The following is a 19,692-nucleotide window of genomic DNA, read 5'->3' as shown; positions in this document are numbered from 1 at the left end:
AAGCTCTAAGATACTTTCAGTCAAAATGTTCTAGCTGTTGAAATCACCACTGTAATAGGAGAGAAAGGCAAATCAAAGGAGACATGACCTGTGTTCCCACTCTACAAAGACATCTAGAGCTTTGTTGTCTTTTAATTCAGAAATTATTAAAACTGAAACATCAAAATCATTATTTATAGAAAACGACAACTAACCAACATCAGTAATTTAGTACCAACTTTTTTTTTGCATTGTTCTGAAACTTAGCTTGCTATACACACACAACAAAAAATCTACCATCTTTTCCTATCAGCCGACCTTAGATTATGGGTACAAGAAGAAAACAAAAGTATGTGACTAAAACTTATAAATTATAGACCTCTGTCCCCTAGATGATTATTTGTTAATATCTTACTTTAAGACTTTCAGCCACATACCATAAGAGAAAATAAGCATATTATTTTATGTTCTTAGCAAAGCAGAATGGAAAGTTAAAAAAGAAGGAACTGCTATAGATATCAATAAAAAATAATACAGTTCATAAAATAATAATATAGTATATAATTAAGCAAAAGGGCCTGGAATACGCTTTGAAATTTTTACTCATCTGTTCTAGACATTATGGAACACATTATTTTTTCTATAGCATATTTCTTTCGAGGTGGACATTAAATGATATTTTAATCATTGTAACTGTGATCTACATTTACTTAACAGGCTAAAATAATGAAAATATTTTAAAAATTATAAGACCGATAAAATCATGCGCTAAATTTCATCTGAACATTTTATGTTACGTTTTGTCAATTTGCTAATAGAAAACTCAAGTTACTCGACAAATGGTCAATTATTTAATTAAATTATTGCTTTCTACCAAAACTTTTTTTTAAAGATAGAATGAATTTTCTTATACCAAAATCATAGGCGTTTTTTTTAATTATATTGTGTACTCATTATCATTTGGACAACTTAATTACTTCCACTACTTTGATTGGTCAGAAATCTCAGAGACTATTATTGCCTTGTAGGAGAGAAAGCAGAGGAGAATCTTCCAAAAACATTAAAATCTACGCCCAAAATTTATAGAGAATTAATCTTATATAATAAAGTTGAGTTTTTTTTTTCCTTGGGGGGAAAATGCCATGTGGCATTCTCCTTTTAATAATTAAAATATTTTCTCAATTTTATTTAATGTGTTTTGGTGTTAATTGTTATTATGCGTGAACTTATTTTTGTTATTGACAATTTATTACAATGATATTTTACTTTTGGATTAAAAGTTTAATTTATTATTAATTTTATGTCTTCATTTTCTTTAGATTTCATAACTCTTATTTTACATATTTTTTAAATACTTTTAAACTATTTCTTAATATTTTGTATGTCAGATAAAAATACAAAAATAAAAACTAAAGTGAAGTATTTCAAAAAAATTTAAACATAAAATAGATACATATCCAAACTATTACTTTATGTTTGAAAACCTTTAAAATATTAACTTTAGTTTTTATATATTTATTTTCATAGCTAATATATTATCTTATAATAAAACTAATTCATTTACTAAACTGCGGTTCACCCACGGTTGATCCAGAGACCCGGTAAATCGTCCAGTTCAGTGTCCGGGTCGGGTGGATTTCTTTATATTTGATGTTGACGATGGAAAATGGAGCCTCTACGATTCTCCTTCTTTAAAGCAATCGACGTAACCATCATATAATCAATCTAAAAATTCCACTCATCCCATTCTAATAATGTTTAGTAATTGATGGCGATTCAAGTCCAAAAGACTAACATTTGATCTATTGGTATTGGCACATAAACTCTATGGTATCTTCCCATGTTACACTCTGCAAGGAAACCAATAACTTCCGTGATGCATGCTATCTGTGTTTACATTTTAAAAACCGTGAACATGATTAATATACTCTTAAAATTTAACTAAACAAAAAAAAAGAAACATTACTTCCAATCTGAGAGAAATTTTTAAACGTTGCCTGGTTGCTAAAGTTATTTAAAATTGATGTAAACCACACACCACCCTCACCATTAATCCTTTGCACCACATTAACCATTTATTGTCAAAACCATTACTAAATGCAGCAAGTGAGCAAGTCCGAATGTCACAGATAGTTAGAAATTGTCTTTCTCATGATCGTTATAGATGCTAACATTTCATTTACTAATTAACAAATTGATTTTTTACTAGGAAGATTTGGTGAAATTGTTCCATTCCGGTTAAAATAGAAGTTGTCCATTAAATAGAGGAGTTTAGGAACCATTTATAGTTTTTAGTTAAAAAACATATTTATATTCATATTAAAATTTGTTGATATTTCTAAATAAGGGTGGACAAACAAGAATTTTGTTATGAACACACACAAAATCTTCCATTATAACAAAACTAATATAGAAAATAATTTTATGTTTCTTATTTTAAGATACATATTTTTGAGAGACCTTAAAACTAAAGTAACACATACAACTCGCACTCTATATTTTAAAAGTCAACATGGTAATTTAAAATATATATATTAGATACTCCCCAATTATTTTATCAAAAATTGACACTTCACCCTTATTTTTTATAAAATTTATAAAATTTGAAACGTATACCATCTTTCTATTATTTGAACTAAATATATTAGTAAAAGTTTTATAGTTCATATATAGTTATTTTAATAATTAATAATATAAGTATGTTCTCTATATAAAACATCAACTTTGTTTTATTTTTAAATTCCAACTAAATTAATTTTGTTATGACTATCGGTTTTTTTTTCTATTTTTATTAAGTCGATTAGTAACAACCACTTATGCTATTCCACTTTGAACTAAACAACTTCAAACAAGTAATGCACTACACTAACCACTATAAAAAAATCAGAAAATATCATTTTTAATATATTTTTATTTCATATTTAACATATTTTATTTGTTAAAACCATATAATAATTTATAAATTTATGTAAAAGTATAACATATGAACCCGGCGCGTAGCGCCGGAATATCACTAGTTAATACATAAAGCTAATCGTAAAAAGAAATAAAAGCGGTTTAAATAAGAAAAAATAAACTTTTTTTAAGAACAGTGAAGCAGTAAGCAGAACAAAGAGAAATGAAGAAACGAATCTTTTAATTAAGCTCTCTCTCTCTCTCTCTCTCTCTCTCTCTCTCTCTCTCTCTCTCTCTCTCTCTCTCCCAGACCTGCACTCACACTCACTACCATCACTCCAAAAAGGTGAGCTTTTTTTCTGCTTTCTCTTCTGACCATCTTCTTTGCATCTGATGGGTTTCTTTTTCTTCTGAAGAATCTGATTAACTTTCACTAACCAAAACTTTGCTTTTTCTTTTAACACGCGAGCTGTGTGTTCTGAACTTCTGATCTTGTTTTGTATCAGTCAGTGTAAGCTCTAGCCTAGTTTTGTTTGTTTTTTTTTTCTTATTACAGTTCATGATTCTGAGAACTTTGAGATCATACTTATGTTGCATTTTGATTCCGTATGAATTTTATCTTCTTTTTTTTGTTTATTTTGGTATGGGGTTTTGTGCATACAAGCTCTTGGATTTTTTTTTTTTGTAAAATTTGTTCCTTTTTATCTCAGATTTAACCTCACTACTGTCTATGTATGTAAGTCTGAGATCTGTTGATGCTGATCGTTTAGAGTTTCAGCTCCAGTCTTTGGCTAAAATATGAAATATCTGATCTTAATGTTTGATACTCTGCTCCTCAGATTTGGCTTCTCTTAATGTTTGATACTAGTGATCTTTGATGTGTTCTTCTGTTTAACCAGATGAATCTATGATCAAAGATTTGATTTTTTTCTGTGTTTTTTTTTTCTTATGTTAGTAAGATGAGTTAGTGATCAAAGATTTGATTTTTTTGAAGTGGCCTTGTGTTAGTGAGATGAATTAATGATCAAAGATTTGATTTTTTTTTATGTGGTCTTGTGCTAATCAGATGAATTAGTAATCAAAAGATTTGATTTTTTTTTATGTGTTCTTGTGTTAATAAGATGAATTAACAAATAGAGGTTTGACCAGTGATGTGTTGTTTCTGTTGCAGACACTGAACACTTGCTGTAGAGAGTAATACAAACACACACACAAGACAAGAGACAATGGTGTCAAGATCTTATTCCAACCTCTTGGATCTTGCCTCAGGCAACTTCCACTCCTTCTCCCGGGAAAAGAAACGGTTCCCAAGAGTAGCAACCGTCACAGGCGTCTTATCAGAGCTAGACGACGACACCAACAGCAACAGCGTCTGCTCAGACGCACCTTCCTCCGTCGCACAAGACCGAATCATCATCGTCGGCAACCAGCTCCCCATCAAATCCCACCGAAACTCATCCGGCAAACTCACCTTCACATGGGACAACGACTCCCTCCTCCTCCAGCTCAAAGACGGCATGCGTGAAGACATGGAAGTCGTCTACATCGGCTGCCTCAAAGACCAAGTAGTAGACCCTCTCGAGCAAGACGACGTCGCTCAGAGACTCCTAGAGAACTTCAAATGCGTCCCTGCTTACATCCCTCCCGAGATATTCACCAAGTACTACCACGGCTTCTGCAAACAGCATCTCTGGCCTCTCTTCCACTACATGCTTCCTCTAAACCCTGATCTTGGAGGCAGGTTTGATCGCTCTTTATGGCAAGCTTACCTCTCTGTCAACAAGATCTTCGCTGATAAAGTGATGGAAGTGATTAGTCCCGACGATGACTTCGTTTGGGTTCATGACTACCACTTGATGGTTCTCCCCACTTTCTTGCGCAAGAGGTTTAACAGAGTCAAGCTAGGGTTCTTCCTCCACAGCCCTTTCCCTTCTTCAGAGATCTACCGAACTCTCCCCGTCAGAAACGAGCTCTTACGCGCCCTCCTCAACGCTGACCTCATCGGTTTCCACACCTTTGACTACGCTAGACACTTCCTCTCTTGCTGCAGCAGGATGCTCGGCTTGTCGTATCAGTCCAAGAGAGGAACCATAGGGCTTGAGTACTACGGAAGAACCGTGAGCATCAAGATTCTCCCCGTTGGAATCCACACCAGCCAGCTCCAGTCGATTCTTAACCTCCCGGAGACTCAGACAAGAGTCTCCGAGCTTAGAGATCAGTTCTTGAACCAAAAGGTTCTCCTCGGTGTTGACGACATGGACATCTTCAAAGGCATCAGCCTCAAGCTTCTGGCCATGGAGCAGCTTCTCCAGCAGCATCCGGAGAAGAGAGGACGTGTTGTCCTCGTACAGATAGCTAACCCCGCGAGAGGACGCGGGAAAGACGTTCAGGAGGTTAGGTCAGAGACTCAAGCAACTGTCAAAAGGATCAACGAGATGTTCGGAAGACCAGGCTACATACCTGTGGTTCTCATCGATAAACCTCTTCAGTTCTACGAGAGGATCGCTTACTACGTGATCGCAGAGTGTTGTCTAGTAACAGCTGTGAGAGACGGTATGAATCTCATACCTTACGAGTACATCATCTGCAGACAAGCTAACCCTAAACTCAACGAGACGTTAGGGCTCGAAGAAGAAGCGAAGAAGAGCATGCTCGTCGTCTCCGAGTTCATCGGTTGCTCTCCTTCTCTGAGCGGCGCCATAAGAGTGAATCCTTGGAACATAGACGCGGTGGCCGAAGCCATGGACTACGCGTTGATAGCTTCTGAAGCGGAGAAGCAGATGCGTCACGAGAAGCATCACAAGTACGTGAGCACGCACGACGTTGCTTACTGGTCGAGGAGCTTTATACAGGATCTAGAGAGGGCGTGCGCGGAGCACGTGAGGAAGAGGTGTTGGGGGATAGGTTTCGGGTTAGGGTTTAGAGTCGTGGCGCTTGATCCGAGTTTCAAGAAGCTTTCTATTGAGCACATTGTCTCGGCTTATAAGAGGACCAAGAACAGAGCCGTTCTTGTGGATTATGATGGCACGATGGTGCAGCCTGGTTCCATTAGGACGACGCCTAGCTTCTCGACGATTGAGACGTTGAACAAGCTGGCTAGTGATCCCAAGAATATCGTTTATCTCATCAGCGGGAAAGATAGAAAGACGCTAACCGAATGGTTCTCTTCTTGTGGTGATCTTGGTTTGGCAGCAGAGCATGGTTACTTTATAAGGTAAGGTTTCATCATGTCTTCTTGAATAGTACAAAGTTTAATTATTAATTTTTATTTTGTGTGGGATAGGCCAAATGATGGAACAGAGTGGGAAACATCGAGTGTAGTGTCGGAATTTGAGTGGAAACAAATAGCAGAGCCAGTGATGAGACTCTACACTGAGACTACAGACGGATCAACGATAGAGACTAAAGAGACTGCTCTGGTTTGGAACTACCAGTTTGCTGATCCTGACTTTGGATCTTGTCAAGCCAAAGAGCTTATGGAACACTTGGAAAGCGTGCTCACGAATGATCCAGTCTCCGTCAAGACCGGACAGCAGCTCGTTGAAGTTAAACCACAGGTCAGATTTAAAAAAAAAGGAGTTTTAGCATTATTGTGTTTCTCAGTCTCTTAACTGTTTTTTCAAAACAGGGTGTGAACAAGGGTCTTGTGGCAGAGAGGCTTCTAACGACGATGCAAGAGCAAGGGAAGCTTTTGGACTTCATTCTATGCGTGGGAGATGATCGGTCTGATGAGGATATGTTTGAGGTGATAATGGGTGCAAAAGACGGACCAGCTTTGTCTCCAGTGGCTGAGATATTCGCTTGCACCGTTGGACAAAAGCCAAGCAAAGCTAAATACTATTTAGACGACACTGCAGAGATCATCAGGATGCTTGAAGGTCTATCCACCTCCGCCGCCGCAGCACCTGATCATCAAACCCCGGATGTTCCAACAACAAAAGATATCTTCTAAGGATTTGTGTGAAACGTTGAGTTTTATTTAAGAGTGACTTTGTGTATGGTTTTTCAAGTTTAGGAAATGTCTTTTTCTTTTCTGTTGTTGGATTAACGTAAAAACACAACATGAAAGTTTTAAGGTAAGCAACTCTTCTTTATGGCAATACACATGTATTATTAGTCGGAGAAATATTTCTTCTAGTAGATCGTCAACTATGTAGATCGAACTAGGGTTGTTCATTCTTGGTCAGTTCTTTTATAAAATGTTAAATGCATATCTTTGTACTGTAGTCTTTATAATCAAATAAATAGAGAGTTGAAGAAGTTTTGCTATGAGATCTTGGGAGATTGACGTAGCATATTTTACTCCTTTTACTAGGAAAGTTAACATTTGTGTATATTATATTGGGAGTTTTGTATTTTAACATTTGTAGATTCCGTGTATAACAAGTTATCATCGTTTTAATGGCAGAACACGTGATCAAATACAAGTTACCAAGGTTTTGTTTGTTTATTTATTTTATTTTATTGTATAATAGAATAATCGTATATTTTATAAAAATATTACTCCGAAATGTGATTACAATGTGTTTCTTTTACACAACAAACAAACAAACCAAATAAAAGAAATACAATTCAAACAATCCTTTACAAGAAAATGAATACAAGCATATAAATCAATAATTTTGTTACAAAAAAAATTAAGAATATTTTCGAACGTTTTTGTGTATGAATCTTCAAAACTATGATGACTATACGACTTGAACAAAATCCAGTTCTACCACGGGTAGGGCGACGATGTGGGCGACGTTAAGCTGCAAATAAAATAGCAATACTCTTTTATCGGATATTTTAATTTAAGAAAGTATATTGTATGTTACCACATATATATATATATATACTAAATAGCATATATTAGAAATAAAAGTGAAGAAAAAAATCTTACTCTAAGAAACTTTTCCAGCAAGAGTCAGTTGTTTCATCGTCAAGAAACTTCTCCCAGTCCTCTAGGACATCTGAACCGGATGACTGTTGAGTCATACCGGGATAATTCAACCCGGATGCCTCAGGGGTAACCGACATCGAACCAGTAGATGGGACTTCATGTAACTGATCACCATAATAATTCAGATTTTCCTGAGAAACCATAACTAAACCAGGAAGCTGGTTATCTTCAGTACAATCCCAAACATCCTCAAAAGATGGCATGAAATCTTCATTCTCAGTTTGGTTTGTGAAAACATGTGGTTCAATAGCATTCAGATGTCCAGCTGCCGCCAGCTTTGGTTTAGGATCCACTGGATTGGTTTTGATGTTATTGACTACCGGCTCCGGTTTAGTATTCAACGAGTTGGTATTGAAGCTATTGATGTTTGGTATGGTTTTGGGTGTTATGATTTGAAGCATTTTATGAATCAACTGGAGTTTGAGAAGATCTTCCACAGCAGTGTTGTTGTTGAAGAAAGTATTGTTACCAAACTGGCCGTTGCCAATAGCCGCCGCAAGCATTTGAGAAACGTCGCGTATATTGCTAAGATCGTTGGTTCTTGGCTCGTGGGTGATTGGATCAATCCCCATTTGCAACATTTTTTTCCTCATATGAGTGTTCCAATAGTTTTTTATCTCGTTATCTGTTCTTCCTGGGAGATGACTCGCAATCTTTGACCATCTATAAAAGAAAATTCAATTCAAGCGTTACGATAACAATAATCAAAGATTAACATTTTGAGTGGTTAGAGATCGTAAGCTGAAGCGAATTATATATAGTCGTTGGGTCACAAATCACAATGTTTTTTTTATTTTACGTTTTGGTTTGTTTTTGATATGTTATATAGATAATAATGTAAATAAACCCCACAAGGGCCACAAGTTTTAGCACTTCAAACAAAATTCATTTGTTAAATAGTTACATGAAATTTCTATCTATCTAATCAGACAAAATCTTACTTGTTGCCAAGAAGGGCATGGAGTTTAACGATAGTACTCTCTTCGTCATCGGTGAACTCGCCTCTCCGGATATCAGGCCGGAGATAATTCATCCACCGGAGCCGGCAGCTCTTTCCGCAGCGATTAAGTCCAGCGAGGTTAGGAATTGACCGCCACTTCCCATAACCGTTCTTATGTATATAAGCCATGAGCTTGTCATCTTCTTCGGGCATCCAAGGTCCTTTCTTTACGCCTTTGTCTTGATCGCAACACGGTGATCTTCCCATTTTGTTTATATATATCTTCTGATTATGGACCCTAATGTCTTGAAGACTATTGAAATATGATATTCTTTCTTTCGTAGCTCAATACGTTCTACTATGTGTGTGTATATATATACAATGTGAGCAGATGAGCCATCACATAACTAAAAGTTATATGCATTCATCAGAATTTTATGTAAATATTATTTAATAGTGTTTGACAAGTCTACAATAATACGATAAATTAGTTATAACCAAATAAGGATTAGGTAATTATAATATGATGGCGTTCGCAGAGTAATTCATGGGGGATAATTTTCAAAGAGAGAATTATTTTCTTATCAAAGAAAGATGTTTCTATAAAGGAATAAAAACCATATATATATTTGTTAATAGATTTCGTTATTGTGTGTTAGATGCATAAAATGTTTGCCCTAGCGATGCTAGAAAAGGAAATGCACATGTTTCCTTATAAAAACTCCAGCCGGATTTGTTACGTACTTTTTCTTGTAGATTCAATACAAAGTATAATATAATTTCCTGATGTAAAACCTAAACTAATCTCACAGAAATTAGGTTAAAACCCATATTTCCAAACTAAACATGTGATTATTTTAAATTTTCGCATTTGTATGTTCTGCTATCAAGATTAAAACCTATACTGAAAAGTTTGCTTAAGCACAAGATAGTAAATTAAAAAGTTAACTATTTTTCTTAAAGTATATATAAGTAATATTTAATTGAATTATGCTAAATAATGCTCTCATTGCAATCTTCATCAAATTTGGAATCTTGTAGTTACCATTTTGCACTGATTGCTTCCACCGCGTTCAAAGACGCCTCTACCTGCTTCAATGTCTCATGGTTGATCAAAGCCTCCATTTAAATTCAAACGAAGATTACTCTTCTTAATTTACCTAACCGAACCGCATTTCTAAGCATGATTTGAGAACTATTGTTGACTGAAATTTATACTAATTCTCTAATCATTTATGTAAATTCAAAACTCCAAAAAAAAAACATTCTCGCAAGATTGCTTTTTTTTTTTACTTCAATCAAGATGTTTAATGGAGTATCATCATTTTTATTTTTGTGTCTCTTTCTGGTACGTAATAATGTAAACACATGGACTGTCTTCAAGAATATAAATTGTCTCCGTTTCTGCTTTTTAGATATGTACACTGTTATACAAAAAAATATCATTATCATTTGTACATTTTTGTTAGAGTTAGTTTGTCTTGCTAACAACTAAAGTCATTACAGAAGAGTGTTTAATCTTTCAGTTTGATTAGAAATAGTGTGAAAAAATAAAATAAAAACTTCAAAAATTTGATGCAAACGAGAAAAGGGGAGAACACATGTAGATATTTGCAAATTAATTTACATTATATTATATAGATTTGGATGACTCTTTGATACAAAATTTGCAAAATAATTTACATTACAAGAAAGATCTTCTCTCAAAGGTTACTTTCCACACTATTCGATAGCATAAGGAACGCAAACTAGAAAAGTGTAACCATAAAGTTGGTAACTTGGTATTATATATTGCGCTGTATTATACTATTGGACGGACATTTGAGAAAATCTTACATGTGAGAATATTTTTTGTCTTCCAGGAAGTGAGATGAATCACGACAAATTAGAAGAAACATAAAACGAAGTTTCCTTCGGTTGGAGAAATTGTATCGTAACTTTTAGTATATAAATGAGGCTTCGCTCTCACAGAAAATATTGATTGTATATGTTGACCGATAATAACTGTCACGGATTAAAGGGTCAATGTTCAGGTTTGAATCACATTGTCAAATTGAAATTAACCGAACGTTTACAAACTTTTGTTTATCTCTTTGACTATATACAGTCGTATAGACTAAGTTTCCCGATAAGTAGCAGCTTATCGTATATTAAATTCATTTCCTATATTTATGTGACATTATCAACACATAACAACGAGTACAGATAATCCACGGCTAAAAAACATGTGTAATATTACTGTACATGGGAAAATCTTGGAAAAGTCAGTTAACTTGTTAAAATAATATGAAGACCAATTGTTAATCTATACGTAAGAAATATAGTACTAACAAAACTAGAAAATAATTTAAGCAATTGAATTAAAAATGCCCATTTGCAAAAAATTGAAGAGCTGCCGTATATTCAAGCGAAACATCCGTGAACGCGTCTCTTATTTCGTTTGTCTCAGAGTCGCTTGGGAGATGGGAAGGCGTACATGTTTGGTTATTTCCAGCAAAACAAACGTTAATGGTCATACTATAAGTTGTCGTTACATAACAAACCCATATCTTAATTTAATTTAACCTCATTAAAGTTATTTTCCGCCAATAAGTAGTTAAAATAATTTTAACGAACTTTTTTACACAATTTAAAAAGTCTCGCAAATGTGAATGCATTTTATCTATACATACAAACGAACAATTATTACTATTGTTAGTTCTCAAAAAATATTATTATTGTTCGAGACTGTCAAATGAACATCACCAATACTATTAGTTAAGTGTTTTAACTTTAAATTTCTACTTTTATTTATTTGGTTGATGAGAGTTTGGTAAATGTATATACACATTTGCAAGTTTACTATTTCAAGTCCTTGGATATTATGAAACTTTAGAATAATAATAACAAATATTAAAGTATATAGTATTCTATATCTGCAAATAGTTCGTCTTTTAATTCGCTTTTGATGTAATAAGACTGACTTGATAAACATACCAAATGAAGAAACATAATCATTTTTTTGGAATGAATGAATTTCAAATTAAAAAAGAATGTTGTTTTAAAAGGAAGTGCAGAACACCAAATTTAAAACTATAATCATACTTTTCCTTTCATTTTCATCTTTTTGATTTTCTTTTTCCTATCCATGGGCATCTCTTATTGTAAGTATTAATGATTTTAAATATTACTTTTATCTTTTATCATTTTATTCATTTTATTTCAGTATCTCTTACATCAAAGGATATTTATTAAGGATAAAAGTTCCACATTGAAAGTTGCAAATAATCTCAAATAATATATAAAATAATTTAATCAATCCATTTATCACCAATTGGCTTCATATTGAAAATTCTTCTAGATTAATATGGTATCAGAATTTTATCGAAACAAACCAATCCGATCTATCATCAATCAACTCCAAAGTTCGCCATCGATTTTTATTTAAATATTTTGAGATTGACGCTCTCAAAGATCTCGAGAAGATTTATCAGAGACAAAATTTTCATATCAAAATTTTGAAAAAGATTTCAAATGATATACAAAATAGATTGAATAATATATTTGTCACCAATTAGTTTTAGATTGAAAGCTCATGTAGCTTAATAATATTTACGGAAATACAGTACATTCATTTTTCAATATATGCAACAATTTCATTGCAACTTTCTCTTGCCCTTATATAATAGCCACGGTAAATCTAGAGATAACTTTTATCTGGGGCAAAACTATAAAAACCGAGCAAAACCCATAAATTTGAATTTTTAACTGGGGCAAGAGAAAACATCATTACAAAATTACACTGATTTCAAAAATTTCAACATAGCCTCCCCACTGAATACTCATACAACCATTTTCTGCACAGATTCGGGGAAGAAGCTCTCTCTCTCTCTTCACCGCTTTTTTATCTCTTCAATATTCTTTCGTCATGTGTAATCGCAAATTAAATTTCATTTACAAAACTATTAGATTGCCGGCTCGATATATACACGCACCTTTGCACATTTGAATGTCTATGTTATCCCAATCTATCCACTACTAATGCTAACGAAGTCACACTAAGATCACATTCTTGTGTATTCCTCTGATATAGAAATGATCATCTCGGATATTGATACTTAGACGTCTCCACTTGTAAGGTTATTCTTTCTGAACATGTTACTTTTAATGAATCCTACTTTATATGGAATATGTTGCACTTATGAAAACCGGAATGTAGTCTCTCGTACCACGGCCGTTACTGTTAATATTGTTTGATTTTTGTGGATTTTAGGCATGATTTGGATACTAATGGGAATATGGGATGCTAATTTGCTAATAGAAATAACCACTTGGTGTTGACATTTTGATACAAATAGAAAGAGCTAGTTTGCTATAAAATACACTTTGTCGCTAATGAAGAATCATAACAATTTGGTGTCGACTGTGGTGACCTTCAGTCCCATTTTCAAGCCAACTACAATTTGTTCCGCAGACATCTTGTATTCTGTCGGCATGACATATCAAATCATGTCTCACGCTTGATGACACAAAGTTTGAGTTCATTGCCACCAATAATCCTCCTATAAATTTTCAAAAATAAATATTTGTCAAAAAAATATGATAACTATATACTTGTTAGAAAGAAAGTATTTCATGAAAATTTGGTCCGATTAAAATTAGATTTATTCAGTTTCAGACAATTGTAATTGGGTTGCAACTTGCAGGTGTTGGTTTTGATTCGGGTTCAACGGTCTCTTTGGAAACAAAAGACACGCTCGTTTTGTAGAAAATTGAACAACTTTTTTGGTCAGAGAAAAAAGTCTCTTTAATTATAGAAAGATAAAGGGAAAGTCGAAAGAGCCCACGAACCAAGGAAAATAAAGCTGTGAATTACATATGCATTATTGAAAACCTTTTCACAGTAAAATAAATGTGAAGCCTAACATAAGCCGTCAAGTGTTGAGATTTTAATTGCGGGTTAACGTGACCAACATTAATATTATAAGAGGTTTCGGTTAATCCACTCATGTCAATAGATTTTGAATAAAAAGTTCATGATGAACTCAAATTTAACATGCCAGTAAAGTTCCAGTTGTTGGCTCTAGTAAAATGTCAAGAAAAATTGATTAACTACCAGATTTGAAATAGGATTTGGTTTGAAATTTACTGATAAAATTTTATTATTTTAAAAAAACGTGTTAAAAATTTGTGGTGGAAGTTTTTTTTTAAAAAAAACAATACTAATATATAATGCTTTGGACCAATAAACTCATTGTCAACTAATTTTAGATTGAAATCTCATAATATACTCAAATCGTACATTAAACAAACATGAACATTTTTGATGATCCTTCGCAAACATTGAACTAGTGACCCAAGAAACGTCTAACGTTATATAAAAAAAACGTCTAACGTTATTGTAGATATGTGAGTTCTATTTGCTATAAGGACTTAAAAATTCAATATCGGATGTTATTCATACTTTCTAATATTTGTTGTTAATTTTGAGTGATCCAGATGGGATCCGACTAATGAATAATATCGTCCATGCTAGAGCCAATAGTCTCGACTGAAGTGTAAATGTAGGCACATGTGATGATGATATGATTCGTGGCCCATATAATATGATAAGACTGATGTAGTCGATCGTTTGTATAATACTATATATCTCCTTATTATCTTTAATTACAGTATGAAATTTTTTTAAAACGAATTATATATTTTAAAAAGTACCAGATCCACTCGAAAACGATTAAATTAGATAAAAGTAACCCAAAGTGATGCACGCTCTCTGTCCTTTTAATACCTTTAACAAAAGAGAATCCATATTGATTTCCCTCTTACACTGTCTCTACATATAATAATCGTGTAAACAATAAAGCTCAACCCAACAATATGATTATTTTGTTAAGATAAGGTATATTTTTCTTTGCGGGAAGTCCAATTCAAAAATATGATCTTTTGTTAAGATAAAGTATACTTTTCAGTTATAAAATTATTTATATTTGACTTACACAATCCAAATTCTGTTCCCTCTTTCAAAATTTTTTAAGTAATAGCAAAGTTTAGTTTTTTTCACCTCTATATATTTGTACCGCCATTCGTCTTACACCTATCTGCAAAAATCCTTGACAAAGAATAATCGCCATTTCTTCTCTGATTTCATTTCTCTCCTAATCCCAAACGGAACTACGCACACGTCTTTATTCTTTTACCGACGTATAAGCCATCCAACACTCATAGTCTCATACTATATAAATCTTCTTCAAAAAATATTATATATATGTGCTCTTATAGTCGTGCCTGGCTCCCTGTATGCCACAAGTAAATACCGATCTCGTGACGAAATCTATGGCTAGTGGCGTACAGAGTAGTCAAGCATGACCAAAGTTTTTCTTGGTAAATATATAAGCAGTATTTTGTCTTTATAACAACATATAGCATGCATGTATGATATATGGTGTTCTATATGAATTTTATTTATACGCATGGATTATGTTTTATTGTACACATCATTATTTTCTTAACATCCTTAATACGAGTAACGTGCATTCGTTTTAACCGTGTACTAGATTTTGACCCGCGCTTTTAAAGCGCGGGTTTATTTTCCTTTATTTTTTTTTTAAATTGACAAATATTTAATAAATGTCATATTTTCATATATTTGTTTTTTTTTATAAAAGACTTAAGCTTTTTATCTTTCTTTATCGTGTTTCATTTTAAATGAGTATAGGCCTAATCACAATATCCGGACCCGAAGAACCAACCCAAAACCGACCCAAAAATCAGGGTCCCGAACCCGATCAGACCCGGGGTAAATATCCGAATAAATTCTAAATTGCTATATCCGAAGAACCGATCCGAACCCGATCCGAACCGAGAACCAAATGAGTACCCGAAGATACCCGAAATGTGAATATATATCTAAAAATATATGTTATAATTATATTTATAATTATTTTAATATTTTAAATTAATATCATAAGTTAACTATAGTAGTCATTTTTAGTACTTTTGAGTATTTTTGGATAAAATATGATAGTTTGGATAAAAGTTTATCCAAAAAAACTGTATAGAATGGATATTTTTGGTTACTTTTGGTTACTTTTGAGTAATTTGGATACAAAAAATTGAACTGAATCGGATACTTTGGTTACTCTGAGTATAAATAACCGAACCCGTTTTAGATATTTTGGTTATTTGGTTATTTTTCAGATTCTTATGCATGAGAACCGAACCCACCCGGATCCGGAAAGATCCGACTCGAACTCAATCCAAAAAAAATAAAAATTGAATCTGATTTGTTAATCGGCCCAAATGGCCCAAAAGAGATGATGTGGGCAATGGGCTGGATTTAAAAAAAAGATCCAATATAGATTTGTTATTAATATTACTTGATTGCCCTTAATGAAATATGCAATGTTATTAAAGAAAGGGGTATTTTTAGTAAAAAAGCCAATAGGATCCTGCTTTAATAGTATAGATTAAGCAATTACTAGAGTGCTAAGAGCATCATTAACCCAAAACTCCAAATAGGGGTGCTTATTCCTTTTTTAATAATTTTAAGTTGTAAAAGTGCTTTAAGATGCAACGCTAAGCACCCCGAACATTTTCGTGCTCCAATGGGAGATTCTTATTTTGGGGTTCTTAAAAAAAATTCAAAATATTATTTTTTTGAAAGATGCAATTTATTTATTAAATAAAACATAAAAGAAACATTTAAAGATAGATTCTAAAATAAAAACATAGATTTTTCTTTTTTTTTATCTTTGGGTGTCATTTTCGATATTTAAAAAAAATGATGTCAGTTAGATCATTTTCATATTTGGATATTATTTTGGTCATAAAAACAGTGCTTCAAAAAATAAAAATAAAAGAACAAAAACAAAAGAAAGTTTATTTCTTTTTCATCTTTGTCATTTTGGTCATTTTCAAAAGATAATTGGTGTTAGTTAAGTCATTTTCATATTTGGGTGTTGTTTTGATTATAAAAACAGTGTTTGAGAAAAAAAAGAACATAAAAAGTTTTTTTTTTTATTTTTATGTGTCATTTTGGTCATTTTCAACAAAAGTTTAGTGATAGTTAGGTTATTTTCATATTTGTATATCATAAAAAATGTTTGAGAAAAAAGAGTGTTTGAAAAAAAAGTGTTTAAAAAGAAATTGCCTAATGGCAACGCCACGTGTATCTAAGCATCTGCGCTTGTGGTGCTTATTTAAGCACTGATGCTTCCTCTTTCTTCCTCTTTTCGATATTTTTTCTTTTTTTTTTTTGGAAAAATTGTTAAGCACCCGGGGTAAGCACCCCGGTTAATGGTGCTCTAAGATGTAATGAGTTTATTAAACAATCATATTCATACTTTTGAAATTATCTTTGGCGGTAAAAAGTAAGTTGAACAAAATGTTAAGATTGTCGGCAGTAAGTAGATAAATAAAATATTGGTGTTAGCACATGAAAGAATAAAATATTGGTGTTAGCACATGAAAGAATAAAATATTGGTGTTAGCAAATGTTAAGAGTGTTAAGAAAGTATGTTTATGTTACCAATTTTAATCGTTTCAGATCTTCTAAGAGCATCTACAAAAGACTCTCTATTTTAGAGTTTGCAAAAACTCTATATTTGAAGTTTTAAAGTGTTTTTCTCCAAAAACAAAACTTCAAACTTAACTTCAAAATTATTTGTATTTTACTCTATGGTCCTTATATTTATTATAATTAATATAAATCCATTAAACTTTTATAAATAACTAACACATATATGAAAATATTACAGAAATATTAATTAACAAAATCTTACATTAAAATATAAAATTATAAATAGAGATATATAATAAAAAAATTAAACTACAAACAAAATATCACATTATTTCATAAAATTATAATGTGGTATTTTGTTTGTAGTTTAATATTTAGTTATGTATTTTTATTTATAATTTTATTTTTAAACTATAATTAGACAACAAGAGTATTACAAAAGAAACTTAATAATTTTTTTAAAAAGGTACATGAAGACACAATTATTATACAATGTGTTATTTTGTTTGTAATTTAATATTTGATTATGTATAATTATTATTTCATCATGTACCCTTTAAATTTTTTTATTATTAAGTTTCTTTTGTAATATTCTTATTGTCTAATTACAGTTTTAAAATAATATACATTTTATTTTTATTTTTATTTAATTTATGTGTAAAACTTGAATCTATAAAAACAAATTTGAAACAATTATGAGATATAAAAATTTTAAGGATTAAATTGATAGACCAAAATAATAATTAAGAATCATAAATGTGATATGTAATTAATTATAAGGATCAAATTGTAAATAAAAAGATGAAACTTCAAATTTGAAGTTTTGAGTAGTGGAACTTCAAATATGAAGTTTCACTTCATAAAACTCTAAATTTGAAGTTTTGAAGTTTCTTTTTGGAGAGCAAAAAACTCTATATTTGAAGTTATAGAGTTTATTTTGGAGATGGTCTAAGCAACGAATCTCAAATCATAATATAATGAACATTGTTTTCAGTGATTTATGGAAAAACGTATGAGTGGCTATACCTATCAAAATTTAATATCATATCCGTCTAATCACTTCGGAATCGAGTAAAAGTTGCAAACTACCATTTTTTTTTTTTTTGAAAAAGGGCATAACTACCATATTTATGCTGGATGAAGTTTTGGTTTCATTGAATTGAACGATATTAGTCTCTCATCCTATTAAGAAGGAGATATTATTTTGGATAGACATCATCAACAATCTCGTTCATAACATTTACCAAAATTATGAAGTCTTGCAGGCATTGTCGTGCGAACGCTTTAGAAAACCCAATGACGTTTTGAATGTTTCTCATGAGATTTTGTATGTGTTTACAAATAACTAAAATGGTAGATATAGTGAATATGTTTATAATTAAAATTTTCAAAAAGAGAGTCTAAACTAAAATGTAGAGAAAATATATATTGAATAAGCAAACTCCATATATATAAATATGAATGCAAGCATGGATAACACTTGTGAACTAATATTTTGTCTATATAAGTGGGGTCTTAAATTTTGATTTTTTTTTTTTTAATTTTGATTTAAAATAGGGGGCTTAAGGCTCTTGTTGTTTTTTTCACTGGCAGGCACGGCTCTCCTTGAAGGTCTAAGATTAATTTCGTCAACCGAATTTAAGTTGTTTATGTGTGTTTCTATTTTGGTATTTGATTACCATTACTATTTGACTTAGGGTTGTAAGGTTATTCCTCAAGTTCTATATGAATAAAAATTTAGAAGACCAAATAATGTCACTAACTGTTCATTCTTTCTTTTCAGTTTGTAAAAACCTTTACCAGGTGGATGTATACATCGTGACCTGCCACTCGTCCAGAGGGTCTACAAGCTTTAGCCTGAGTCGGAGGTTCTTAACAAAGTGAACGCCTCTCTCGCGGCTAGCACAATGCATGCGATGCGTTTTGGCAACAATTGTCTCACCTAGTCATGCATTTGTCCCTCCCAACTTTTTAAATGTTTCTTTCTTCAATCCACACTAATAGAAGACGATGTTCAGAGGCAAATCTAGGTTTGTATATATAAGGGTTACTGTATACTTGTGTATGATCTAAATAGTAACTTTGACAGATTTACTATGAGATGGTGATTTGGGGTGGAGTAACTTGACTGGCCGGATGTTGATCGGGAAAAAATGGGCAGAAACAAATGTAATGAAAGTTTCAAAAAAAAAACAATGAAATGATTTTTCTTAATTAAGTATAGAATTCTCTTCGTATATCAATGTAATTTACTTTTGTCGTGAAGCTAACATAGGCATCTACGGCAATGTCAATGTAGCCCTTTTTAAACGTGCCAAGACCATACTCCGTGGCCAAAGCTCTACACTATCAATTATCAAATCGAGACTGATTATGGGTTTATTGTTTTAATCACAGCAAGAGATTAAATATTTAAAGTTTTTTTGGTAAAAATTAAAA

The 19,692-nt window shown here is 32.3% G+C and overlaps 2 protein-coding genes across 3 annotated transcripts; one reads left to right on the top strand and one right to left on the bottom strand.

Moving 5' to 3' along the window:
- Positions 1 to 3,063: 3,063 nt before the first annotated feature.
- LOC130510932 (alpha,alpha-trehalose-phosphate synthase [UDP-forming] 5) lies at positions 3,064 to 6,974 on the top strand. Of its 2 annotated transcripts, none has more exons than XM_057007646.1 (4): positions 3,064 to 3,220; positions 4,046 to 6,088; positions 6,158 to 6,431; positions 6,503 to 6,974. In XM_057007646.1, the coding sequence occupies exons 2-4, from the start codon at positions 4,101 to 4,103 to the stop codon at positions 6,824 to 6,826; spliced, it is 2,586 nt and encodes an 861-aa protein (XP_056863626.1). In that variant the 5' UTR covers positions 3,064 to 3,220; positions 4,046 to 4,100; the 3' UTR covers positions 6,827 to 6,974. The 2 variants fall into 2 exon arrangements, with proteins under 2 accessions (XP_056863626.1, XP_056863627.1); XM_057007647.1 differs by lacking the exon at positions 3,064 to 3,220 and adding an exon at positions 3,229 to 3,385.
- A 409-nt stretch (positions 6,975 to 7,383) lies between these two features.
- On the bottom strand, positions 7,384 to 9,082 carry LOC130510933 (transcription factor MYB39-like). The gene is made up of 3 exons (XM_057007648.1): positions 8,758 to 9,082; positions 7,757 to 8,479; positions 7,384 to 7,625 (listed from the first exon to the last, which is right to left on the bottom strand). Exons 1-3 carry the CDS (start codon positions 9,021 to 9,023, stop codon positions 7,589 to 7,591), a joined length of 1,026 nt encoding a protein of 341 aa, XP_056863628.1. The 5' UTR covers positions 9,024 to 9,082; the 3' UTR covers positions 7,384 to 7,588.
- Between the last annotated feature and the right edge of the window lie 10,610 nt (positions 9,083 to 19,692).

This window comes from Raphanus sativus, chromosome 4 (genome assembly GCF_000801105.2).
Source record: "Raphanus sativus cultivar WK10039 chromosome 4, ASM80110v3, whole genome shotgun sequence".
In the NCBI taxonomy this organism is placed as follows: Eukaryota; Viridiplantae; Streptophyta; class Magnoliopsida; order Brassicales; family Brassicaceae; genus Raphanus; species Raphanus sativus.
Note: the sequence above shows the minus strand (reverse complement) of the source record. Positions and strands in the feature narration are given on the sequence as shown.

Coding starts and splice junctions, on each gene's coding strand:
- LOC130510932 (XM_057007646.1), top strand. CDS start 4,101: ATGGTGTCAAGATCTTATTCCAACCTCTTGGATCTTGCCTCAGGCAAC. Junction 6,089..6,157: donor GAGCATGGTTACTTTATAAG/GTAAGGTTTCAT, acceptor TGTGTGGGATAG/GCCAAATGATGGAACAGAGT. Junction 6,432..6,502: donor TCGTTGAAGTTAAACCACAG/GTCAGATTTAAA, acceptor TTTTCAAAACAG/GGTGTGAACAAGGGTCTTGT.
- LOC130510933 (XM_057007648.1), bottom strand. CDS start 9,023: ATGGGAAGATCACCGTGTTGCGATCAAGACAAAGGCGTAAAGAAAGGA. Junction 8,480..8,757: donor CATGCCCTTCTTGGCAACAA/GTAAGATTTTGT, acceptor TTTCTTTTATAG/ATGGTCAAAGATTGCGAGTC. Junction 7,626..7,756: donor TGCTGGAAAAGTTTCTTAGA/GTAAGATTTTTT, acceptor TTTTATTTGCAG/CTTAACGTCGCCCACATCGT.